The sequence below is a fragment of the Mustela putorius genome, unplaced genomic scaffold (assembly GCF_011764305.1).
Source record: "Mustela putorius furo isolate JIRA1106 unplaced genomic scaffold, ASM1176430v1.1 tig00000487_pilon_pilon_pilon, whole genome shotgun sequence".
In the NCBI taxonomy this organism is placed as follows: domain Eukaryota; kingdom Metazoa; phylum Chordata; class Mammalia; order Carnivora; family Mustelidae; genus Mustela; species Mustela putorius.
This window is the reverse complement of record NW_025421399.1, coordinates 1,399,088-1,422,336: the sequence shown is the minus strand read 5'-3', so window position 1 is coordinate 1,422,336 and position 23,249 is coordinate 1,399,088. Positions and strand designations below refer to the sequence as shown.

General features: G+C 45.2%; 1 protein-coding gene across 1 annotated transcript; it reads left to right on the top strand.

Annotated features, from left to right (window-relative positions):
* The first annotated feature begins 42 nt into the window (after window positions 1-42).
* RETREG3 (reticulophagy regulator family member 3) lies at window positions 43-21,622 on the top strand. The gene is made up of 9 exons (XM_004772671.3): window positions 43-401; window positions 12,659-12,765; window positions 14,639-14,669; window positions 15,594-15,720; window positions 16,375-16,459; window positions 17,249-17,386; window positions 18,442-18,524; window positions 19,141-19,273; window positions 19,701-21,622. Exons 1-9 carry the CDS (start codon window positions 163-165, stop codon window positions 20,156-20,158), a joined length of 1,401 nt encoding a protein of 466 aa, XP_004772728.1. The 5' UTR covers window positions 43-162; the 3' UTR covers window positions 20,159-21,622.
* Window positions 21,623-23,249: the final 1,627 nt, after the last annotated feature.

Below are 23,249 nucleotides of genomic sequence, written 5' to 3'. Positions count from 1 at the left end.
TTGACGTAGTGTTCTTTTCCTCTGGGTGGACGGGAGCTAGAGCCCGCGCGCAGGCGCACTGTGGAGAACGCGGCCTCCCCCGCCGAATCGCGCATCTGCGCAGTTGGTGTTTATTGTGACCGTCGGGCCGCGGCCCCGGATGTTGTGGCTGCCGGGGGGGAGATGGCGGAGGCAGAGGGGGTGGCCGCGGCCCCAGGCCCAGCCTCGGGGCCGACTTTCAGGGGCCGCCGCGCTCTGTCAGGCTCCTGGGAGCGAGACCAGCAGGTTGAGGCGGCGCAGCGGGCCCTGGTGGAGGTGCTGGGGCCTTACGAGCCTTTGCTGAGCCGGGTGCAGGCAGCCCTGGTGTGGGAGCGGCCAGCCAGGAGCGCCCTGTGGTGCCTGGGGCTGAACGCGGCTTTCTGGTGAGAGAACTGGGCCCTCGGAAACCCTTCCAGGCGCGAATTCGTCAGGTTTTTCTAGGGCTCTACCTCTCGCCTCCCCTGTTTTCTTCGCTGCATTGGCTCTTTACAGTAGCTGTCTAATTTTGCCTCGTCGCCTTCCACTCCATCCCGCCTGCAGGCTTTGCACCGCAGTTCTCCCTAGGGCCTTCCAGTTATCGTCCCTGCTTTACTTGTCCCGCAGCCTCACCCCGTACATATGGCAGGAGCTTCTGGTAACCTCTTGAGCCGCTCGCAGTGAGCGAGGGCGCCTCATTTTGGCTAGGGAAAGCTGTGTCACTTAAGGCTATCACTTCCCGTCTCTTGTTTGCTCAAATGTGGTTTGAAGACCACCCCCCGAGCTCTGATTTTAGTAGTTGTTACTGGGGGTAGATGCGTGAGACTTGAGATGTTGCAAAGGTATCCGTAGGTGTGATAGGACAAGCTTGAGTGATCTGAATTAGAATTAGCACGTTAGGTGTTCTTTCTCCTGCTCAAGGAAGTTTGTGAAGTCTGAGCGTCAGTGAGAGCCTCCAAAGCTGCAAGTTGAAAGAAAATTACAAGCTTTTGAAGAACAGTTATGAAATAGTGATAGTGAGGTTTCGCCCGTTTCAAAGCCACTTATGATTGCAACTCCTCCCAAAGAATTAGAGATCCATCTTTAGGCATGGTATATAGGCAGGGAAGTTGAGGATGCCTAAAAGCGTGTGTGAGTTTTCCTCAGCTGGAGAAGTGAGACTGTATATATGCTCTAAGAGTCTGTGTATCATGCTATGTGAAATGGAACTGCTGCTTCTCGGTTGTCGTGACCTAAGGTGGACATAGGTCTTCATACAATCTGCTGAGCATACTTCGGAATTATTCATAACTAAGAAAGGATTATCCACCAAATTCCAAGGGAACTGCAGTATTGGGGAGGAGGTCTACAGCTGAATGAAAAACCTATTCTGGATAAGTCTGAAATGGAACATTTCCAAAGAAAATATGTCTTGTTTTGTTTTTAAGATTTTATTTATTTATTTGACAGAGAGAGAGAGAGACAGCAAGAGCAGGAACACAAGCAGAGGGAGTGGGAGAGGGAGAAGCAGGCTTCCCAGTGAGCAGGGAGCCCAATGTGGGGCTCGATCCCAGGACCCTGAGATCAAGACCTGAGCAGAACGCAGACGCTTAACGACTGAGACACCCAGGCATCCCAGACAATATGTTTTTGCTGAAAATACTTTTTTCTCTTAAAATTCTTGGTTTTAAAACCAGCACATTTATTATTTTTTGTCTGAAAGATTTTTAGTGAACTGGAGCACAATTTCAAATTCTTTGACAGAAAGATACAATGTTCAGCTATTACTCCTCACAGTTTGAAGGAGACTCAGATTAAAGGTGTTGCAGCAGTCTCTGACATTAGTTGCTTCCAGAGACTTCAGCAAACTTGGTGATAAAGTTTTCCTACAGCATTCTTCATTTATTTTTGGTAGTGCTTCTTTGATCCCCAGGTACTTACTTCCTTTCCTGTTCTACTCTGTCAGAAACCTTTAACTGTAGCACCATCGGTCAAGAGCATTTTCCGAAATGATCTTCTCCTCCTTTCCCCACCTCCCCCGTCACAGCCCTAAACCCCACACCATCCAGTCAGAACTTCATTTTTTACCACTGAGATTGTCCTCCTGGGGAAAAAAAGTTGGTCCTCATTAAACCAGTTTGGATCCAAGTGTGATTGGCTGATACATAAAAACTCCATCAGGATTTAAATGAATAATGAAACCAAGGGTGTGTTAATCCAAATGAATCAGTAGCACCTCTGTTGTTATTTCTCAGGGGACTTTCCATATGCCTCTTGGATGAGAAACTTTAGAAGTAGGTTGTGGAGTTGAGATCTGAACATGGCTGCTCCCACTGTTGGAGTTAGCTTTAATTTTGGCCCTCAGCAGTGTATGCTCAAGTTTACTAATAGGCTAAGTTTAGAATTTCACTCAGCTCCTGTTTTCTTACATCTTCCTCTCTTAACGCCTTGTGATTGGTCTTTATCTCTGGCATTTCCTGGTAGCTTGCCTACTGTGTATCCAGAACGTGGTTACTTGTTACATTCCCATCCCTCCACAATGTAGGTGAGGAGCTACAGCAGAAGGAAGGTGTGACTGGAGACTCTGGCACTTAGAGCGGACTCATACCCATGAAGGTTACAGAGTGACAGCTAAGGTAGCTTGGTATGGCAATTCACAGGATTGTTTTAGGAGATGAGCCTCCTTGGGAGGCAGTTTGAGGTTCAAATTGAAGACTAGACTTAACATTCTAGTAACATATTTTATATGTGTATTGACATTTCAGTTAGTAACTGTTTAGTTCTCAGACTTTATAAATGTTTAGAAAATGTAAGAGGATCATCGGTGTTTTTTCCTTTTTTGTTCTGAATAATGATACATCATTAACTGAGATGTTTTATACATTTTGAGGTATTAGAAGATATAATGGGAGTATAAAAAAATCAGAGTTCAGGTAGGTAGCTCTTAACTTTCATTGATATGCATTCTCACTCATGGTTTTTCTGTGCCTGTGAATGTGCCCTCTTACATCTTAATTAAAACCAGCAACAACAACACCACAAAAGAAAGAGATGTATAGCCTTGCTATATAGTATTTCAGGGCTTTCATTCATGTTTTGTCCTGTTTTCTTTTTCCCTTCAGATTCCAGAGCAATTATAGCTATTAGGTCAGAAATCTTCCAATCTATATTGCTTCTGGTCACTGATATGTTATTATCTCTAGGATATTAACGGAAATGTTAGCCCTTCCTTTCCAGTAGCTTGTGTTTTCATTAGCCTCCATGACACCTGTAAATGAGTGATTTGGGGGAAGAATATCTGAGTGTATCCTCAAGAGTGTATCCTCACAAGATCAGAAAAGAACAGGTTAGAGTAACCTGCTGGTTTAACTCTGACCTAGCAGATCAGGGGAGCAGCAAGGAGCCCTGGAAATGTGTGTGCATTCTAAGCCCTTCCTCTTCTCTTAAGAGTAACACATGATTCAAGGAGGGCTAGATGACTCTGGAGTTCCTTTACACTTCTTAACATTCTAGGATTCCAGACAGTCTCTATTAGGGATACTGCTTTAGAGCAGTCACAAGCTGATTCCCTGTTGAGATCTGCTTTAACTGTCACTTGTCTGAATTAACCTTCCTATACCCTAGGGGATATTACGGAATCTGTTGTTTCCATAATTAAAAAAATACAGGTGTTCCCTCCCCCACAACGCCCCCCAAATAAAAAAATGACCGAGAGGGGTGCCTGAGTAGCTCAGTGGGTTAAGCCTCTGTCTTCAGCTTGGGTCATGATCTCCATCTCCGGGTCCTGGGATCAAGCCCCATGTCGGACTCTCTGCTCAGCAGGGAGCCTGCTTCCCCATCTCTCTCTCTCTGCCCGTCTCTCTGCCTACTTGTGATCTCTGTCCGTCAAATAAATAAATAATTTTTTTAAAAAAATGAGCGAGAAGTGATTAAGAGTACAGCAATTCTGATTTAAATGGTTAGAATATGAGTGAAAAACAATAGTGAGGAACAAGAGATGGAAGGCAGGGTCTGTTTAAGTAAAGACATTTTTCTTCTATGAGAAAAATTTATAATCAAATTGCAGGTGCAAGTCTTTTTTTTTTTTTTAAGATTTTATTTATTTATTTGATAGAGAGAGATCACAAGTAGATGGAGAGGCAGGCAGAGAGAGAGAGAGAGGGAAGCAGACTCCCCGCTGAGCAGAGAGCCCGATGTGGGACTCGATCCCAGGACCCTGAGATCATGACCTGAGCTGAAGGCAGCGGCTTAACCCACTGAGCCACCCAGGTGCCCCGCAGGTGCAAGTCTTTTGAGCACATGTTTCTAATGCTAGTCTCTGGAAGGTCCTTGTTGGTTTTCGTAGCCAGGGAGACTCCCAAGAATGCCTTGGCTTACTTTTTTTTGTCTCCCTTTCGCCATCAGCTTTTATCTATCCTAATTGCAAGGTTGGGTGCTTTATGTTAATGGACAATCTTTAACATAAAGTAGGTGTTTAGCAGCTAGCTGGTTTCATTTCTGGTTTTGTGTAAGCAACAATGATCACTACATTATGTGGGTTGGGTTAATTTTTTTCATTCTCATTTACCAGTGACTGGCTCATTAACCAGACGGCCACAAGTGCTGTACAATAATGGGCTTTTTGTCCCTATAGGATGGGAGGCTTTGTTCTGAAGTGCCAGTGAGACAAGCTTACTCTGTAATAACAAAGGAACCCAGAAATAGTATCTTCTTTGATTGAAGATAAACATATGACCTTTTCTTTTTATGATTGTAGCATAAACTTTATGATTATAGCAAACTCTAATTTACCTGTACTAATAATGAGGATCCATGGTATAGTTAACCTCAAAAAAATTGTTTAGTTTTGGACTTTCTGGTGACTTTGCAGGAAACCAGTTTTTTCAAGGAATATTTTATTTAGACTGATAATTGGATTTTAACCCCTAATAAAGGGGATGGAAGGTTAACAAAAGGACAGGGAAAAAAACAGGGGAAAAAAAAAGAAAATAATGAATTGATGGATATATAATATTTCACTCTCAGTAGTAGTAAAAGATTTTTAAAGTAAATGGCAATGAGTTACTAATTTCTGCTTATTCGTTTATTTTTTATTTATTTAAAAACGTTTTGAGGGGTGCCTGGGTGGTTCAGTGAGTTAAAGTCTCTGCCTTTGGCTTGGGTCGTGATCCGAGGGTCCTGGGGTTGAGCCCCATACCAGGCTCCCTGCTCGGTAGGAAACCTGCTCCTCCCTCTCCTACTCCCCTTGTTTGTGTTCCCTCTCCTACTGTGTCATTTCTCTGTCAAATAAAAATCTTTAGAAAAATTATTTTTTTAAGATTACTTATTTGAGGGGCGCCTGGGTGGCTCAGTGGGTTAAGCCTCTGCCTTCGGCTCAGGTCATGATCTAAGGTTTTTTGAGAGAGAACAGCGGGGAGAGGAAGAGAGAGAATCTCAAGCAGACTCCACAATGAGTGTGGAACCCGACATGGGGCTTGATCTCACCATCCTGAGATCATGATCTGAGCCGAAACCAAGAGTTGGACGCTCAACCATCTGAGCCACCCTGGCGCCTCAAAAGGCCATTAAAAAAAAAAATGATTATTTATTTATGAGAGAGAGACAGCAAGAGAGGGAATCTAAGCAGGGGGAGTGGGACAGGGAGAAGCAGACTTCTTGCTGAGCAGGGAGCCAGACGTGAGACTCGATCCCAGAACCCTGGGATCATGACCTGAACTGAAGGCAGATGCTTAATGACTGAGCCATGCAGGCGCCCTCAAAAGGCCATTTAAAAAAAAAAAAAAAAAAAAACATTTTCTTATGCAAAGTTTAAAACATATACACATAAGTACATAAGTAGACAGAATAATAATATGTACCACCATGTACCCAGCTTTAAAATTCTTCAGTTCATGGCCAATTTTGTGTCTTCTGTACCTCAGTTCTTTTTTTTTACTTATTCTTTTATTGTTTTGAGGCAAATGCCAGGTGTCTTACAATGTAATCTGTAAGTATTTTAGAATGTGAGTCTCTGAAAAATAAAGACTTCAGAAAAAGAAAATACCAGTGCCATTATCACAGGTAAAAAATTAATGATTCTAGCTAGTGTTCAAATATCCAGTTTTTTCATAAATATTATTTGTGTTTTGGGGCAGTTGGCTGGCTTAGTCGACAGAGCATATGACTCTTGATCTCAGGTTGGTGAGTTCAAGCCCCACATTGGGTGTAGAGCTTACTTTAAAAAAATTTTAAAATATTATTTGTTTTTTTTAAATAGTTTGTTTGGGGGCACCTGGGTAGCTCAGTCAGGCGTCCAACTCTTGATTTTGGTTCACATTATGATCTCAGGGTCATGGGTTCAAGCCCTGTGTTGGGCTCTGTGCTGGGGGGTGTGGAGCCTGGCTGGGAATCGCTCTCTCTCTCTCTGCCCCTCTACCCCCCCCCGCCCCCAAAATAAAATAGTTTGAGGGCGCCTGGGTGGCTCAGTGGGTTAAGCCTCTGCCTTCAGCTCAGGTCATGATCTCAGGGTCCTGGGATTGAGTCCCGAATCGGGCTCTCTGCTCAGCAGGGAGCCTGCTTCCTCCTCTCTCCCTCTCTCTCTCCCTCTGCCTGCCTTTCTGCCTACTTGTGATCTCTCTCTGTCAAATAAAAAGTTTTTAAAAAATTGTTTGGGTAGGATCCAAATGAAGTCCATATATTGTGACTGATCATTCTGTTTTTTACATCTCTTTTACTCTGTTGGTTCCTTTTCAATCTTCATTCCTCTACCATTTGTTGGTTGAAGAAACCAGTTTGTCCTATAAAGTATTCCACAGACTGGATTTCTCTTGTTGCATCCGTGTGCGATACCCCTACGCTCTATATTTCCTCTGCATTGATAGCTGGATCGAGAGACTTGACTAGATTCGGGTTCAAGAATTTTTGGGGAGGGGGCAGGTAAGACTGTTTTATAGATGATATACTAATTCAATTTTTAATTTCATCTGTAATTATCACTTACATTTTCTTTTTTTTTTTTTTTAAGATTTTATCTATTTATTTGATAGAGATTACAAGTAGTCAGAGAGGCAGGCAGAGAGAGAGAGGAGGAAGCAGGTTCCCGGCTGAGCAGAGAGCCTGATGCGGGGCTCGATCCCAGACCCTGATACCATGACCTGAGCCTAAGGCAGAGGCTTAACCCACCGAGCCACCCAGGCGCCCTATCACTTTCATTTTCTAAACTTTCTCCAATAAACATGGTTGCCTTTATGAATAAGAAAAAATACATCATTAAGAAAGAATAGATTGTGAGCCCACAGTGGGTAAAATGAGTAATGGGCTATGGGCAATCCCCAGATTGAACCACTCACAGGTGAAGATTCAGAATTGACTGCATTTGCACTTGTTTTTGTTAAGTTGGGAAGTTTTCATGTTGATTTTAGTTGTTGAAAAATGTTTTGTGTATTGTCTTATCAAACTCCTGTGCTGTTAAATCTGCCTGTGGATTTTTGGCCAGATGAATAGACATTGCAGCACTTGAACAAGTCCAGGAGAGTCCTGATTTTTCATCCATCCCTTGCCTGTACCAATCTCAAAAATACTTTATCTTCAGTTATGACTTGTATTTTTTTTTTTAGATTTTATTTTATTTATTTATGTGTATGTATTTGTGAGAGAGAGAGAGAGAGAGTGAGCATGAGCGTGGGAGTTGTGGGGGGAGGGAGAAGCAGGCTCCCCACTGAGCAGGGAGCCCAATGTGGGGCTCCTTCCCAGGACTCTGGGATGATGATCTGCGCCGTTAGGGAGATATTTAACCAACTGAGCCACCCAGGTACCCCCAATTATGTCCTATCTTTGCACATAGTTGCAGAGTTTTCTTACAGGTAGGCTTCCAGGTTATATCTGTAAAATGCTAAGCATCGATGTGACTTCTTTTCACACGGTCCATGTCTTACTCTTTCTGAGCTTTTTTTTTTTTTTTTTTTTTTTAAAAAAAGCACTCATCTGAGATTGATACTCCCTTTTTATTTAGGGTTTTAACATTGAGGCCTGGAAGAAAAGAAGCACACCCTTATCCATATTTTATGTTTGTTGGTCAGACCTCTAAGAGAACACTGACGCTATTGTCTGGTTACCTTGGAGGGGTCAACTGCAGTGTATTGAGGTGATCTTTACATTAATTAAGTTTTTACCTATATGGAGGCGCCTGGGTGGCTCAGTGGGTTAAAGCCTCTGCCTTCGGCTCAGGTCATAATTCCAGGGTCCTGGGATTGAGCCAGCATCCGGCTCTCTGCTCAGCAGGGAGCCTGCTTCTCTGTCTCTCTCTTCCTGCCTCTCTGCCTACTTGTGATCTCTGTCTGCCAAATAAATAAATAAAATCTTAAAAAAAAAAAAAAAAGTTTTTAGCTATGTGGAAGAAACTGATTTCCCAAGAAATGTTATTTTACACCACACAGAAAAACTTCTGAGGTTCCTACATGTGCTTATTCAAGAAAAAAGATAAATCTCTTCCTAAAATTAATTTATGGACCAGGATTAATCTTGTTCAAGAAGATGTTCACACTTTTAGCCTTCACGATCCAAAAACTACAGCCTTTGTAAGAAACTTTATCGCCTTTATCTGCAGGGTAAAATCTAATATGCTTATGATCAAAGGCCCTTCATAACCTGACTCCTGCCTCTCTCCCCATCTCATCTCCTCCTTGTTTCAGTTCTATCAAAACTGCTGGTCGTTCTTTAAATACGTCATGCCAGCTAGCTCTTCTCCCTATCTGAGTGTCCTCTCCTTCCCCACACCCTTTTGTCTTGTTTTCTTACCATTTCTCTTTTTTTTTTTCTCCCAGTTATCTCTACACCCAGCGTGGGGCTCAAACCCACAACCCAAGATCAAGAGTCACATGCTCCATTGACTGAACCAGCCAGGCACCCCATTCTTACCATTTATCTTTTAAATTCCAGCTTGATGTCCTCCTCTTTGTTATCCTTACCCTGACATGTTAATATTGCAAACACAGATAGATGCATAAATACACTTGAGAGTAAGGTCCATGTCTCACTGTTTTCTGTAACTGGGCTGCGTATCTCTGGCCTCCACATAAAATGGGCACTCAGTAAGTATTTGCTGGATTGAATTGAAGCATAGACAGGGACTATAACAGGCTACCAAAATATAAAGTAGTTCAGGTTTTGGAGAAGCAGTATTTTTCCTGCCATCATTTTTGGAAAATCAGCCTTTCTTAGGAGAGCTTAATATCCCTTCCCTACTCTAGTTTATATGGGTGTTAGTAATCATGATCTGGGAAGTGGAAATTGCAGACAGTCTGGATTGCCTCCCCAGGGAGCCCTTTCAAGAACTCTGGAGGGAGCAGTGGTCCTGCCTTATCCTCCTGCAGCTGGGACAGAGAAGCAGCAGTGCTAGGGAGCAGGAAGCTCTAGGGCCCTTATCCTTGGCCTTGTTAAATTTGCTTATTTGTTGGGATGATGAACTGGCCTTGGAGAAAAGATTAATGACCTGAGGCAGCTCTAGAGGCTTATTTTTGCTAAGCTGCTTTCATTCTTTAATCTCATGTATAATTACAGTGTCCTTTAAGTGGTGGGGTGGAAAAATCGGAATAGGGTTATCATTTGGTGACTAGATTTTTAAGTTCTTATTTCCTTCATCCTTCATTCTTCGCGTAGTTTTTAAAAATTACATAACATGGATTCATGTTTATTGAAAACAAGTTCAAAAATATCTAGGAGCAAAAATTGAAGTTCCTCTGCCAGTCCCTGCATATGTAAATGTATTGATATATACACATAGACCAAGCCTTTTTTTTTTTCCTTTATAAGGATCATACTCTGGTATTGGTATTGTTCTGGTATTGTGTTATACCAAGCCATTTGGTCGTGTGTTGAGTTGAGAAGAGACAGGTCATTTGTAACCAAACCTTGGTCATCCTTACCCTTGTTTGATCAGTTCCTGTGATAATAGCTGGTAACAGTTCTACATTGTAAAGTTGAATAGAACTGTGTGGTAGGCTTGTATTTTCTTGTCTTTCTAGCAAGATGAAGTATGATATTTTTATAGGCAATTAAGTATGTTGTATCTAAAACTACAAACAGTCCTGCAAGTTTTGTTATTGTTACCACTATAAATAGATGAAGAAACTGAAGAGGTTAAGCTAATTCATTCAAGGACACATAACTAAGAGTGGATGTTCAGAGAATCAGATTCAAGCAAGTCTGACTTACAAGCCATCCTTACTGCCCTGCTTAACGGTCTGTGGGGAAGGCTAGTGGTGGTGTTTTCCCGGATATGTTGCAAATTAGTACTTTTGTAAAATACAATGTAAATGACTTACTAGAAAAATAAAGTTTAAAAAGGGACAGAATAGGGGCGCCTGGGTGGCTCAGTGGGTTAAAGCTTCTGCCTTCGGCTCAGGTCGTGATCCCAGGGTCCTGGGATCGAGCCCCACATCGGGCTCTCTGCTCCGCAGGGAGCCTGCTTCCTCCTCTCTCTCTGCCTGCCTCTCTGCCTACCTGTGATCTCTGTCTGTTAAATAAATAAAATCTTTAAAAAAATATATTTAAAAAAAAAAAAGGGACAGAATATACAAACCCAAATGTGTTCTTAGATTCAAAATTACTTGGTCAGATTGCTATAAAAATTTCTCGGTGTTTACTCTAAATTTAATACTGACTTCCTCGCAGACGGGCAGAGTCAGCTTGTGGCCCTGCACTGGCCTACAGATACTGAGAGGCACTGCTTTAGAGCCGTAGGCTGCTGTAGTGGAAGGACTCATAGAACTAGTTTTTTAAGGGACGCCTCAGTGGCGCAGTTGTTTAAACTTCTGCCTTCAGCTCAGATCATGATCCCAGGGTCCTGGGGTCCAGTCCTATGTTGGGGGGTGGGTAGTCCTTGCTCAGCTGGGAGCCTGCTTCTCCCTCTGCCTGCTGCTCCCCCTTCTTGAGAGCTTTCTCTCCTGACAAATAAATCAGATCTTTAAGGGGAAAAAAAAACTACCCTTTTTTTCACTTTTTGTGGAAGATTTAAAATATTAGAATTTATCAACTCATCGTCAATCTGGTTTTACTTTTTTTTTTTTTTTTTAGATTCTGTTGATTTATTTGACAGTGAGAGAGAGCAGGAGCAGGGGGAAAGGCAGAGGCAGAGGGAGAAGCAGGCTCCCAGGCTCCTGCTGAGCAGGGAGCCTGATGTGGGCTTGATCCCAAGACCCTGAAATCGTGACCTGAGGCAAAGTCAGATGCTAAACCGACTGAGCCATTCAGGTGCTCCTTGTTTCATCTTCTTTCATATTCTTTCCTTTGCCAGACAATATTATTTTGACATAAATCCCAGCTATCTCATCATTTTTTCATGAATATTATGTATGTATCTTTTATGTATCTTTTAAAAATAGGGACTCTATCAACATATTTTCCATAACATTATCACACCTAAAAAATAAGCAGTGGCTCCCTAATACCTTCGGTATGTATTCAAATTTCCCAGATTTTTTGTAAATATCTATTTGTGCTTGATTCCTTCAAATAAAAACTAACTTTTCGGGCACTTGGGTGACTCGGCTCAAGTCATGATCTGGGAGTTGTGGGATCGAGTTCCTCGTCAGGCTCCCAGCTCCACAGGGAGTCTGCTTCTTTCTCTGACCTCCTCTCTCGTGCTCTCTCTTATTCTCTCTCTCAAATAGATAAATAAAATCTTTAAAAAAAAAAAAAAAAGAACAATCTTTTCTTTCATTCTGTTACTGTGATGTATTACATTTACTGGTTTTTATATATTAAACTACCCTTGTATTCCTGAAATTAATCCTTTGACTATGCTGCTAAATTCAGTTTGGAAGTTTTTTTGTTTGTTTGTTTGTTTGTTTGTTTGTTTTTTTAAGATTTTATTTATTTGTTTGACAGAGAGAGAGATCACAAGTAGGCAGAGAGACAGGCAGAGAGAGAGGGAAGCATGCTCTCCGCTGAGCAGAGAGCCCGATGTGGGGCTCAATCCCAGGACCCTGAGATCATGACTTGAGCAGAAGGGAAGGCAGAGGCTTAACCCACTGAGCCACCCAGGCGCCCCGAGTTTGTAGTGTTTTATTAAGGATTTTTGCCTCTATGTTTATAAGGAATGCAGGGCTGTAGTTTTCTTCTAGTGTCTTTGTCTGGCTTTGGTATCAGAGTAATGCTGGCCTCACAAAAATCAATCAAGAGGTATTCCCTCTTCAGTTTTTTGGAATTGTTTAAGAAATACTTGCGTTAATTCTGAAGAGTTGCCTTTTAAGATTTTAAGATGTAGCTTCAGTGCTTTCTGTTGACCTTGACCAAATCATTGTACTTTTTGGATCTGAGTTCCTTCATCTGTAAAAGGATATCTGAATTTTGTGCTTTTTAACACATCTCTATCAGTTTGTTGCCCTCCACTAAGGTCTAATTTGGTAGAAAGGTGTTTGCTTTCATCATAATGAGTTATCAGGAATGAATTTCTCCCTGAAATTAATAGAATTGCAGACTTGAAAGTCGAAAGGGGCTTTAAGAGGTCATTTGATTTAGCCCTCTGCCTTTACAGAAGCAAATTATCTCTGTCCCATAGGTGAAATAGCTGATATTCAGAAAGTTTAACTGATTTTCCTAAGGTATATAACTAGGACTTAAGTCTGTTTACTGGCGCCTGAACTACACAGATGGTCCCTTCTGAAGTTAGCTAATTGGATAATAATTTGTTTTCCCCTCTCTGTAGGTTCTTTGCGCTGACATCCCTTCGTCTTGTGTTTCTGCTTGCATTCAGCTCCATGATCGTCGTGTGTATAGATCAGTGGAAGAACAAAATCTGGCCTGAAATAAAAGGTGAGTTTGGTAGCATTTAGAAGAATCTGAACTGGAAATGGTCTTTCCTTTAATTTTTACCTTTAGTTTTTGGGGTTTATGAGGGTGTATCTAGAACTGGGATATCCTTTCATGTCTGAATTGTTGCTTTAGGAGACACTTGAAGAACTGGGGCCCCATCTGTAGTTCCTTAGAGCTTTGTTCCACCCTTCCCATTGTTACCAGGCTCAGGAAATCTGTATCCACCACCTGAGATATTCTTTTTTTTTTTTTTTTTTTAAAGATTTTATTTATTCATTTGACAGAGAGAGATCACAGGTAGGCAGAGAGGCTGGCAGAGAGAGAGAGAGAGAGAGAGGGAAGCAGGCTCCCCGCCGAGCAGAGAGCCCGATGCGGGACTCGATCCCAGGACCCTGAGATCATGACCTGAGCCGAAGGCAGCAGCTTAACCCACTGAGCCACCCAGGTGCCCCTGGATATTGCATCTTTACTGAGGCAGTGTCAGTTTGCCTCCCAGGGATTTCTTATTAATTGTTTATTTGCAAAGCACTAAGCTAAGCATTGTGACTTATATAAAGTATTTTCTAAGATACGGTTCCTTTTCTCAAAGATGATACACACATAGACAACAGAATGGTACCGGAGATATTACTGTGCAGCGTGTGGTTGGTGTGTTTGTCATGTATTTTGGCCCTGGCTCAGGCCTTTGATGAAGCAAGAGTTTTGAACAGGTGAAGTGAAAAGTGTGTTTCTGGAGGGGCGAGTAGTTTGATTAATCTGAGAAACCAGAAGCTGCAAAGCATCTCCTGAGAGCAGGGAATTAGTCACTTTTACCAGGAGGAAGAGGTCATTAAAAAAGGAGTGCTAGAAGAGATAAAACTGAAAATGCTTCGGGATTAGATTTTATAAGCCTTTCAAGTTAGATCTAGAAGTTTAGACTTTATCCCATATATAGTCTGTGGTCATTGAACATTTTTTTATTAGAGCTATAGATTACAGATTAATTCAGTAGCATTTTATAGGATCCCAGGGAAGGATAAAAAGGGGAAGGAGGGAGACCTGGTAGGAAACTCTGGCTGTATCTGTGTGAGAAGCAGTCAGAGAGGTGTTCCTGGAAATAAACCATGGGTGACTTAGCTGGGAAGAAGGAAGACCCGTGAAGACTGATGAATAGGGGGTTAAGGAGGGTAAGGAATAAAAGCCAGCTGTGGGAGTTCAGTGCTAGGAGGGTGGGGGGAATGGCGTTCAGGTACCAGATCCATAGTGTCAGGCAGGGGGGGTGGGGGTTGAGAGCAAGGAAAATTGACGTATGTTTTTGACATTAATTTTGAAGTGTTGGCAGGATATTTACACCAGAGTATACAGTTTTTAAATACATTCCCATACTATTTTGCAGAGACTTAGGTCAATCATGTAGTTCATTCACAGGTCTTATGGCTGGTGAATATCAAAAGACTTGACGTCATTCATTGTAGTTAATGGAACTTTTTCAAAGAGAAAAGGCAGATTTCCGGGGTTGGAGTGGTTGTAATTTGCCTCGGTAACCTGGTGCACGTTGATGTGTATGAGCAACCAAGACACACTTGAGGGGCGGGATGGGTCATTTTTTCATGTGCACCTTGGCTCTTGATTATAGTAAGTAGAAGGGGCCCTGATGCTCCATCTGGATCCCCTTACCGCCCCGCCCCCCCGAGAAATGAGCAGGCATCAGCCATCCTCCCCGTCTGCACTTCCCTAACTCTGTCAATATAACATTGTGTCTCCTTTTTATTGGCTATTACTATTTTCTTTTCCCCCAAACCTATTAAAACTCGAGCTGTCAGACCAACAGCCTAACATTTTTATGTTTAGTTTTCCCTACCAACTAATGCTGGTGTTTGTTTTAATATTGTAGTGCCAAGACCCGACGCATTAGACAATGAGAGGTATGGAACACTAATTAAATCCCTTTTTGTTGCTCTGATTGATTCTCTTGTTGTAATATTCTGGTTACATGTTGTTAACCCCATGTTATGGATACAGAGTATGACTGAGAACCTAGTCAGTTCCAAATAATCGTCTTAACGAGTCCTAAAGTTTAGGCAGCAGTATGTTGAGATGGCTAGTGTCCTCTGCTATCAACAAGAAAAGTTTCTGAAAAAGAAGCATTATAGTTCCATGACCTGGTATGCCAGGGAGTGAGTTGCATTTTTTAGCCCTACTGTAAAAACGTAAAAGAAGCTTACTTCATTTGTCTCCTGGATTTTATACCAGGTCATTTAGTGTTTTCTGTGACCTCTGGCTTTTTAAAAGGTCCCCGGTCAGAAAACACATTGGTTCCTGGCATCAGCAAGCCAAAGATTCCTCTTGTGTCTTACAGCTCCTGCTTTATTTCTCAGTTCATTCATCCCATATGTTGGATCCAAGGAATTTCCTCTGCTATGGTTTATTTTGCTTTTGCCGAATTTATTTTCTCTCTGAGGGACACACCGTTGCCTCCCCTTCAGCAGCAGCAGCATCAGACTGTGCTCTACTTTTATCCCTGAATTGCAATCACAGTGAATTGCAATGGTCTGAGGGCAGGGAAGATGTTTCTCAGCATGGAGTGCCTTGGAGCTGGTGGCAGGTTTATACACGTGGATTGGGCGGCTTGCTCATCAAGTTGTCAGAACCAGTGTGCCCTCCTAGTCCCTAAATTCAAGTTTCAACCTGGTGAGACAAGAAAAAAGTCCTGCTTCACCTCCAAAGCACCTACAACCAGCCACTCCCCAGCTCCAGTTGAAACCTGGAAGCATTGGCTGCCTACACAGCAAGATGGGGGGAGTCGCTCAACACCCTCCTTTCACAGCTCCCCCTTCTCTCTTCTATAGCTGGGGCTTTGTGCACCCTCGGTTGCTCAGCGTGCCCGAGCTCTGCCACCACGTAGCTGAAGTCTGGGTTAGTGGGACCATTTTCATAAGGAATCTTGTGCTTTTCAAAAAGCAAAACCCAGGCAAGGTAAGACTCTTCCCTTTTCATTTTCATTTCTGGCTTCTTAGTTCAGTTCATGCTAACTGAAACAATCCTTTGACTACATAGCCTCATTCAAGAAAGGAAAGACAGTGATGATTGTGGAGACAAAAGGGAAGTTATGGGAAGGGTCTTCTGACCAGCCACTAGAACTAAGGGAAGAGCTTGATTGATGACTCCTTTGGGTGCTTGCCTGTTAGATTGAGCCATCTTCCTGCCCTAAGATGGGAAAGAGAGCTTGCTTATGTGTAATCTGTGTCATATTAAACATATGGTAGGTTGTTGGGTTTTTAAAATTTTTTTTTACTTTTTTTTTTTTTATTATTTAAAAAACCCACCACCAACACTTGCTTTCAGAGAGAATTTTTGGCTAAGCCTATGCAAACCAATTTTCCAGTGGAAAGGGTGCAGCCCTGTTGAGTTAGCAAGGGAGAAGGAATGTGAATAGAATGGACATGCTCCTTTTCATCTCAAACAGATTCACCACGGGGTGCACCGGTGGCTAGACACAGCTCTCATTCTGACCTGCCCACTCATAGGTCATAAAGAATCATTTCAGCCACATTTCCACCTTATCCCTTGTCTGCACCCCAGTCTCCTGCCATGTAACAGAAACTTAATACTGTTTCCTGACTCCTCTAGTTCTGCTTGCTGAGCTGTGGGATACTGACATTTTTGGCCGTCTTGGGCCGCTACATCCCTGGGCTCCTGCTGTCCTACTTGATACGTAAGTATGGCATGTACTTCCCCCACGCTTCTCCCTCTCCTAGCTTTTCTAGCCAGAGCTAACTCTAGGTCTAGGGAGAGTACTTTTATATTTTGGTTCACCAGGAAATAACCTTTTTATATTTCTGTAATCTGTTTAGTGTCATGAAAATATCTTTCTTTTGCCTATAACAGGCTCCCCAACATCAAGTCCTTTTCTTACCAAGTGAGCTTTAGAAATTGATGACAGTCCATTAACATATATTGTATTACCAGTCATACAGGACTGTCTGTCCCTATTTCGGAGGAAAGTTTTAGAGTCAGTATATTGTATAACAGCAGAACATAAGTTTTAGGGGTTACTCTACTAGAATTCTGCTTATCCTAGAGCACTTCTTTTTCTTCTGGAGTGCAAGGTTTTAAATTCCATTACTTCCTCTTGGCATGAACTTTGTGTGGGGCCGGGAAACTGAGCAGTTACGGCTGTGGCCAGCAGCTGCCGTGATTTGTTGAGTCGTTCCTGAGTCGTTGCTGGTCTAGCCTTATTTATGGCTCAGTGACACCCAGATGCAAGTGGCCACACCTGGTTCTGTCCCTGATATATCAGCAGCACACTCTGCTGTGCGCGGCCACATCGGTGGCCACAGAAGTCTCTGCCCTCCAGAACCCCCTCATGTGGCATGGGAGACGAGTAAAGGTTACCAGGAGAATGAAGCAGAACTATGCCCCACCAACTCTCTGGTCAGAGGACACAGTAGAAGAGGGACAGTCCAGCTTCTCCTTTGTGACTATTTCCTACTCCTCCTTTCAGTTGTCACTGTCCTGATGTGGCCCCTAGCCGTGTACCACCGACTGTGGGATCGAGCCTACGTACGGCTGAAGCCAGCTCTGCAGCGGCTAGACTTTAGTGTCCGTGGCTACATGATGTCCAAGCAGAGAGAGAGACAGTGTAAGTGTTAAGGGGAAGCTTCCTTCCACTTGGGCAGTTTGGGGAAGAGAAGAAAAAGCTCATAGGCCTGACATAATGGGTAGGTCCTCAAAAGTGGGAGTGGGGGGATGTGGTGTGCAGGAGGGTGGTAGGTAAAAATGATATCTTATTCGAGGGAAATCTGTGCAGGCTTACGAGTTTTTGCATTTGCAATTCTGGACACTCTCAAGTTGAATAAAAGTCAGACATTGAAGATCTCTATCCCTAGAGTTTGCTGCTTTCTATGAAGCACTTTCCATATACCCAAGCACTGTGGTGGCAGCTCTGCATATTTTTATTTATTTTATTGTATATTTTTATTTTATTCATGTGTATCTTATTTAACCCTGACAACCTTGAGAAAAGAAATTGAACTTTATAGTCAGTAAATAGTACATCCTAACTAAGCCATGCCTCTTTTCACCACTGAAAGCTGCTTTCCAAAGGTTGAGAGTTTGATACTGCCTGAGAAGCCAGAAGGGTACTAGCCCCATACCCTCCAACATAGGAATGACAGCCATGCGAACATTCCACCCCCTTCTGTGGGCTGGTCAGATGGGCTGTTTCATGAAGGCCCAGCACTCTGCCTGTGGTCATGTGGGCCCAGCTCCCCAGCATGGCCAGCCGAATACTATCAGTCCTCAGAAGCCTGATTGAACCAGGGTGGGGCATCTCCCTTGCCTTCTCTGCAGTGGCATCTCCTTTCTGCTTGACATCCTGTTTGCCCCTAGCGTAGCCTGCAAGCTGCTGATCCTCTGACCAGAACAAAAACGGAGAGGGGCTGGTGGAGGAGGAGAGGCGCTGGGAGAGAGCCTTTCTGTGCTTATTATCAGCTTATCTTCCTGCTGAGGGTCAGCAGCCGCCCCCCCCACCAGGCATTGTTGTTTTGGTTGTTTTTTTTCAGGCATTGTAATTTTGGTTTGGGCTGTATTTAGAGGGTTCATTCTCTTGTGTTCTGATCTTATGCCTTTGAAGTCTGGTGGGTGGGGTTTTTCCTTCAAGGGAAGGTGCCGAGGCCTTCTGCTCTTTGCACACAGTGCGCCGCAGAGCTTTGCACCCAGAGCGTGCCTTGGACAGCCACAGTGACAGTGAAGAGGAGCTCGCGGCCTTCTGTCCTCAGGTATCTTAGATGTGGGAAGTACACCACTGGCTAGTTTTCTTTTAGCTCCCTTTAACCATATGGCGCCTCACATTTAGGCTGTAACTAAGCTTTCAAACTTACGGTGCTCCAGGGCTCCACCCTCCCCTTGCCCCATGAACAGTGAGGAAAGCAGCTCGTGTTATACTGGGACTTTGTGTGTGTGGATCTCAGTTTGAGCCTGGTGACCAGCACACCCTCTTCCGTGTCTCCTTTTAACCCCTGCCATCATGGCAAGACTTCTGGGACTAGTGTGATCGTCTTTTAAACAGCCCAGCTCACCTTTTGTTGGGCAGTGTATCTTCCCGGCCCCCAAGAAAAGTAATCTCTGCATCAGCTACTAACTTTAGAGTAAGTGGCTGGTTGGCTTTACCGACTGCTTTCCTTCCTCCTCGATATCGATAAGTAAGGGTATTTTTCTTGGGGGAGCAGCCTAGAAGGATCATGATACTGACTGAAGTCCCCAGTCGTGTCTGATTGCAGTGCTGGCCGTAGGCTAGCCTTTAAGGCCTACTAATTAGTAGAGCTATAACTGGGGAACTGCACCTGTTCCTAATGGCATCCGTTCTTCAGGCTTGTTGATCTTTTCTCTCCTAAGCTGGATGATTCTACTGTTGCCAGGGAATTGGCCATCACAGACTCTGAGCACTCAGATGCTGAGGTCTCTTGTACAGACAATGGCACGTTCAATCTTTCACGGGGCCAGACACCTCTAACAGAAGGCTCTGAAGGTGAGGGGGACCATGGATGTGAATTCATAATGGCTCTGACTGTCACTGCTCAGCTTCCCTGGGCAGAGCGGATACTGCCCCCACCTCTCCTATTTTCAGAGGTGTGGAACAGGTGGCAGAGCAGCTTTGGTGGGGGTGGGGGGGTATGGCTGCAGCTGGGATTGCGCTGCTGCTCTCCTTAAAATCCTCAGTAGTCTCGGTTCTAGGCTCCGGTAGAGTATAAGGGAGGAAGGGGAGGGAATTCTTTGGCCAGCAGAGATCACAGCAGTATATAAGTGGAGGGGAAACACCCAACAGTGCTCCAGGTTTTGCTTTACCCTGAGAAATTCCAGGTAAAAAAATCTGGTTGCATGGTGCTGACTTTGTGGGGGCTAGGGCACAGGAGTGCCAGACTGTTGCCATGTCTCAGACAATCCTCTTCTCCCAGACCTAGATGGTCACAGTGATCCAGAAGAATCCTTTGCCAGAGACCTTCCAGACTTCCCTTCCATTAATGTGGATCCCGCTGGCCTGGATGATGAGGATGATACCAGCATTGGGATGCCTAGCTTGATGTACCGTTCCCCACCAGGGGCCGAGGAGCTCCAGAACCCCACTGCCAGCCAGGAGGAGGCTGTGCTGCCGGAGCTCCTGCTCAGTGCCCTGCCTGCAGGGTCCCACCTCACCAGCAACCTCGCCAGCCTGGTCTCCCAGGGCATGATCCATCTGGCCCTGTCAGGGGCCTCCCAGCCAGGCCCTTCTGGCCTGCCTCCTCGGAGAACAACAAGAGGCTTCCTCCGGGCCCCCAGTTCAGACCTGGACACTGATGCTGAGGGGGATGACTTTGAACTTCTGGACCAGTCGGAGCTGAATCAGCTGGACCCTGCCAGTTCCAGGAGCCACTGAAGCAGAGACTCCTTTTAGGGGTCACTGTGGTTTAGGTTTCTTTTTCTCCCTATCCCACTTAAGGTGAAGGGGCAAGGGAAGAACCCAGGTCCCATCCGCTGAATTACATATGTGTGCTTGGTGGCCTGGCTGAAGCTCAGGCCTTCCGAGAGGATGGATGCTCACACCCCTGCTACCCACCCGCTGGACGCCCGGTTCTGAGCTCAGTCGCTGCAGTGAGAGTGCTCCCCTGAGGGAGGCGTCTCTCCATCAGAATGGCACTTTTGGGGAACAGAGTAATCAGGGGTATTGGTTCCCCTTTGAGGGGGTGCTGCTGTTCGCTTCTAGGTATGGGTGCTCGGGGGCCCTCTGTGACCGAAGCACCCTTCCCTTCCTCCCTCCCTCCATCACCTCCTTGGAGCTCCAAGTCAGGCAGCAGCTGCCATCCTCCTCTTTTGCGAAGCCATGATTTGATTTGTCTTTTTCTAAGCAAGTTTTTTGGTTGGGCAGAGCAGGCCTGCTCCTTCTGCCCCAGCCCATCCTCATTTCTTGAGGCCTAACCTCCAGTGCTCCAAAGTAGTGCTTGTGAAATTTCAGAACTGTGAACATGTTGTGGGGGCGGGCTTCTTCGACATTACCTTGGGCTGTGGGGTCAGCTGGCTGAGAGGGCGAGTGCCTCTGTATCTCCTGGTCTCATGGAATTTTCTGAAGCTGCCTGGTTACTTCTAGTGCTGCTACCCCCGGCTCCATTTGACCATCAGCCTGAGCAACGAGCAAAGCAATACCACACCGCATCCGCATCCGCATCCGCGTTCCGGTGGCCTCCCCGGCTCCTCCGCTGGAGCGGCAGTGCTTGCGCGGCGTGTCAGGGAGCACTTTACCAGTGGCCCGCCGGCATTCGCACAGGGCGCAGCTCTTCCTGCACCAGCTCTTCCTACTCCCTGTTCAGTTCCTTTAATACTTTCATTTTTAACTGCTTCCCAACTTGGCGGGGCCTCCTTTAAGGAGAACCCAGTTAGCAAGAATGTGTCTGCAGTCAGTAGAGACTTCTCTAAGGGGTTTCTGTTCTACTGCCCCTAGAAAAATCATGTGAGACAAAAACGAAAAATGATCATTCTAGACCTGTGCCAGCCTACAGCCTCTCTTTGGCTCCCCAGTCAGAGCTCAGGCCAAACTTCTGTCCTTTTGCCCTCTGCATTAACCCTTTGCTGATCCTCAGGGACCACTCCTCCAACACCCCCATACCTGGGCAAGGGATGTTGGACAGAGCCCATTTTCGTGTGCTGCAGGTGGGAGTGTGCTAACATGTTTGCTCTTGGTTGATGGAAAAGGTAGAGGCCAGGAGTGAAAATTAAGGGAGAAGAGCTAGGTGCCTGTTTCATAATCACTTGTGTGTGTGAAGTTTAGGGGTAAATGGCATCTCCCTGCTTTATGGTTCTCAGACTTTGGACAGAGCCCAGATGTCTCACAGGTGAGCTCTGATGTGGGAAAAAAACGGGAAGTGTGGAAGAGGAGTGGGTTTGGGTGTGTTTGCAGGAGTGTGGGTAGCTTCAGGCCTTGGAAGTTGGCAAGAGGGAGGGAGGAAGGAGAGCAAAATCTTCAGAAGGTGTTTCTTGTACCCGGGGGATCTGGCTCTGAATCTCCTTAGTCCTCCACTGTGAACTGGGGTGGGGATGGGCGGCGGGGGGTGGGGGGGTGGGGGGGAGTGGTGCTGGGGAATAAATCTTGTATGAGAACAATCTTTAAGAGACTGGTATTGAATGGTGTCTTGCCCTTGGTAAGGACAGCTGGTTAATCCGAGATGGGATTAATCTGAGGTGACAGCCTCAGAAGAGTAAACCCGGGTGTGAGGGACCCCCCTGCCTGTCCCTATTTGTGACCTTTGTGATGACTACATAGGAGGCCACTTCCCCTCCCCAGGAGAGCCCAGGCAGCACAACTGGCACTCTCGACTAGTATCTAGCCTGCACTCCCATCATTTTAAACTTTTTTTAAAGATTGTATTTTTTAAAGAGCGCACAAGCAGGGAGTGGCAAACAAGAGGGAGAGAAGCAGGCTCCCTGCTGGGCTTGAGGACCTGAGCAGAAACCAGCAGAAACCCAGCCAACCGAGCCACCCAGGCATCCCCATTTTTAATTCTTAATATTGTTCCCTAGCCCTGTGAAGACAAGTAGGTGCTTCCAAGGCTAATGAGACTTTAGGTAACAGGTTTTATTTTCTTTTTAAATTTTTTTAAAAGATTTTATTTATTTGACAGATCATAAGTAGGCAGAGAGGCAGGCAGAGAGAGGAAGCGGGCTCCCTGCAGAGCAGAGAGCCCGATGTGGGGCTAGAACCCAGGACCCTGGGATCATGACCTGAGCCGAAGGCAGAGGCTTTTAACTCACTGAGCCTCCCAGGTGCCCCTTTTTTTAAAGATTGATTTATTTAGGTAACAGGTTTTAAAAAGTAGCACCATGCTCTTCCTCTGGAGTGAGCCACAGGGACAGCTGCTCTTTGGCCTTCGGCTGACCTCAGAAACTAGAAACACTTATTTCAGGCTTTGTTCCACTGGCCACTGTGGGCAGGAGTGGAAAACACCTGCCAGGTGTTGCCATAAGATCCACTCCGCCAACAGGAAACTTTTCTACAAGCTTTGCGGCTTAACAGTATAGCCCCCTCCGAACCCTGCTTTCCCTCGGCGTCCAAACCTCAGCGCGTGTGGAGCGCCCTCTGTGCGCGAGGCTCGGGAGCTGGCAAGTGTGGGCAGCACTGTGCTCGCAGGGCTCCCAGGCATTCTGTCTTCCCAACCGCCCTCCTGCTAGTACCTCTTGTTCCTGTTTTACAAATGAGACTGGCGGTCGAAAAGAACACCGGGCCGTGGGACAGGACACGTCCCTGTGGGTAACTGACCCTGTGACCTTGAGCAAGTCGCTAGCCCGGCGGGAGCTGAGCCTAAGTTCTCTGCCCCTTGGAACACCGTCCCAGCTCACGGTCACGAGAGCTCAGCCGCCCCTGGAAGTGGGTTTCCAGACCCCAAGCAGTGGTTGGCCCGACCTGCCCCCAGAGCCGGAGGGCGCAGGCAGGAGCGGGCACGAGCCAGCGTCCCGCCCCCGCCGCGGCGACCCCGGGG

Coding starts and splice junctions, on each gene's coding strand:
- RETREG3 (XM_004772671.3), top strand. CDS start 163: ATGGCGGAGGCAGAGGGGGTGGCCGCGGCCCCAGGCCCAGCCTCGGGG. Junction 402..12,658: donor GGGCTGAACGCGGCTTTCTG/GTGAGAGAACTG, acceptor CCCTCTCTGTAG/GTTCTTTGCGCTGACATCCC. Junction 18,525..19,140: donor TCGCGGCCTTCTGTCCTCAG/GTATCTTAGATG, acceptor TTCTCTCCTAAG/CTGGATGATTCTACTGTTGC.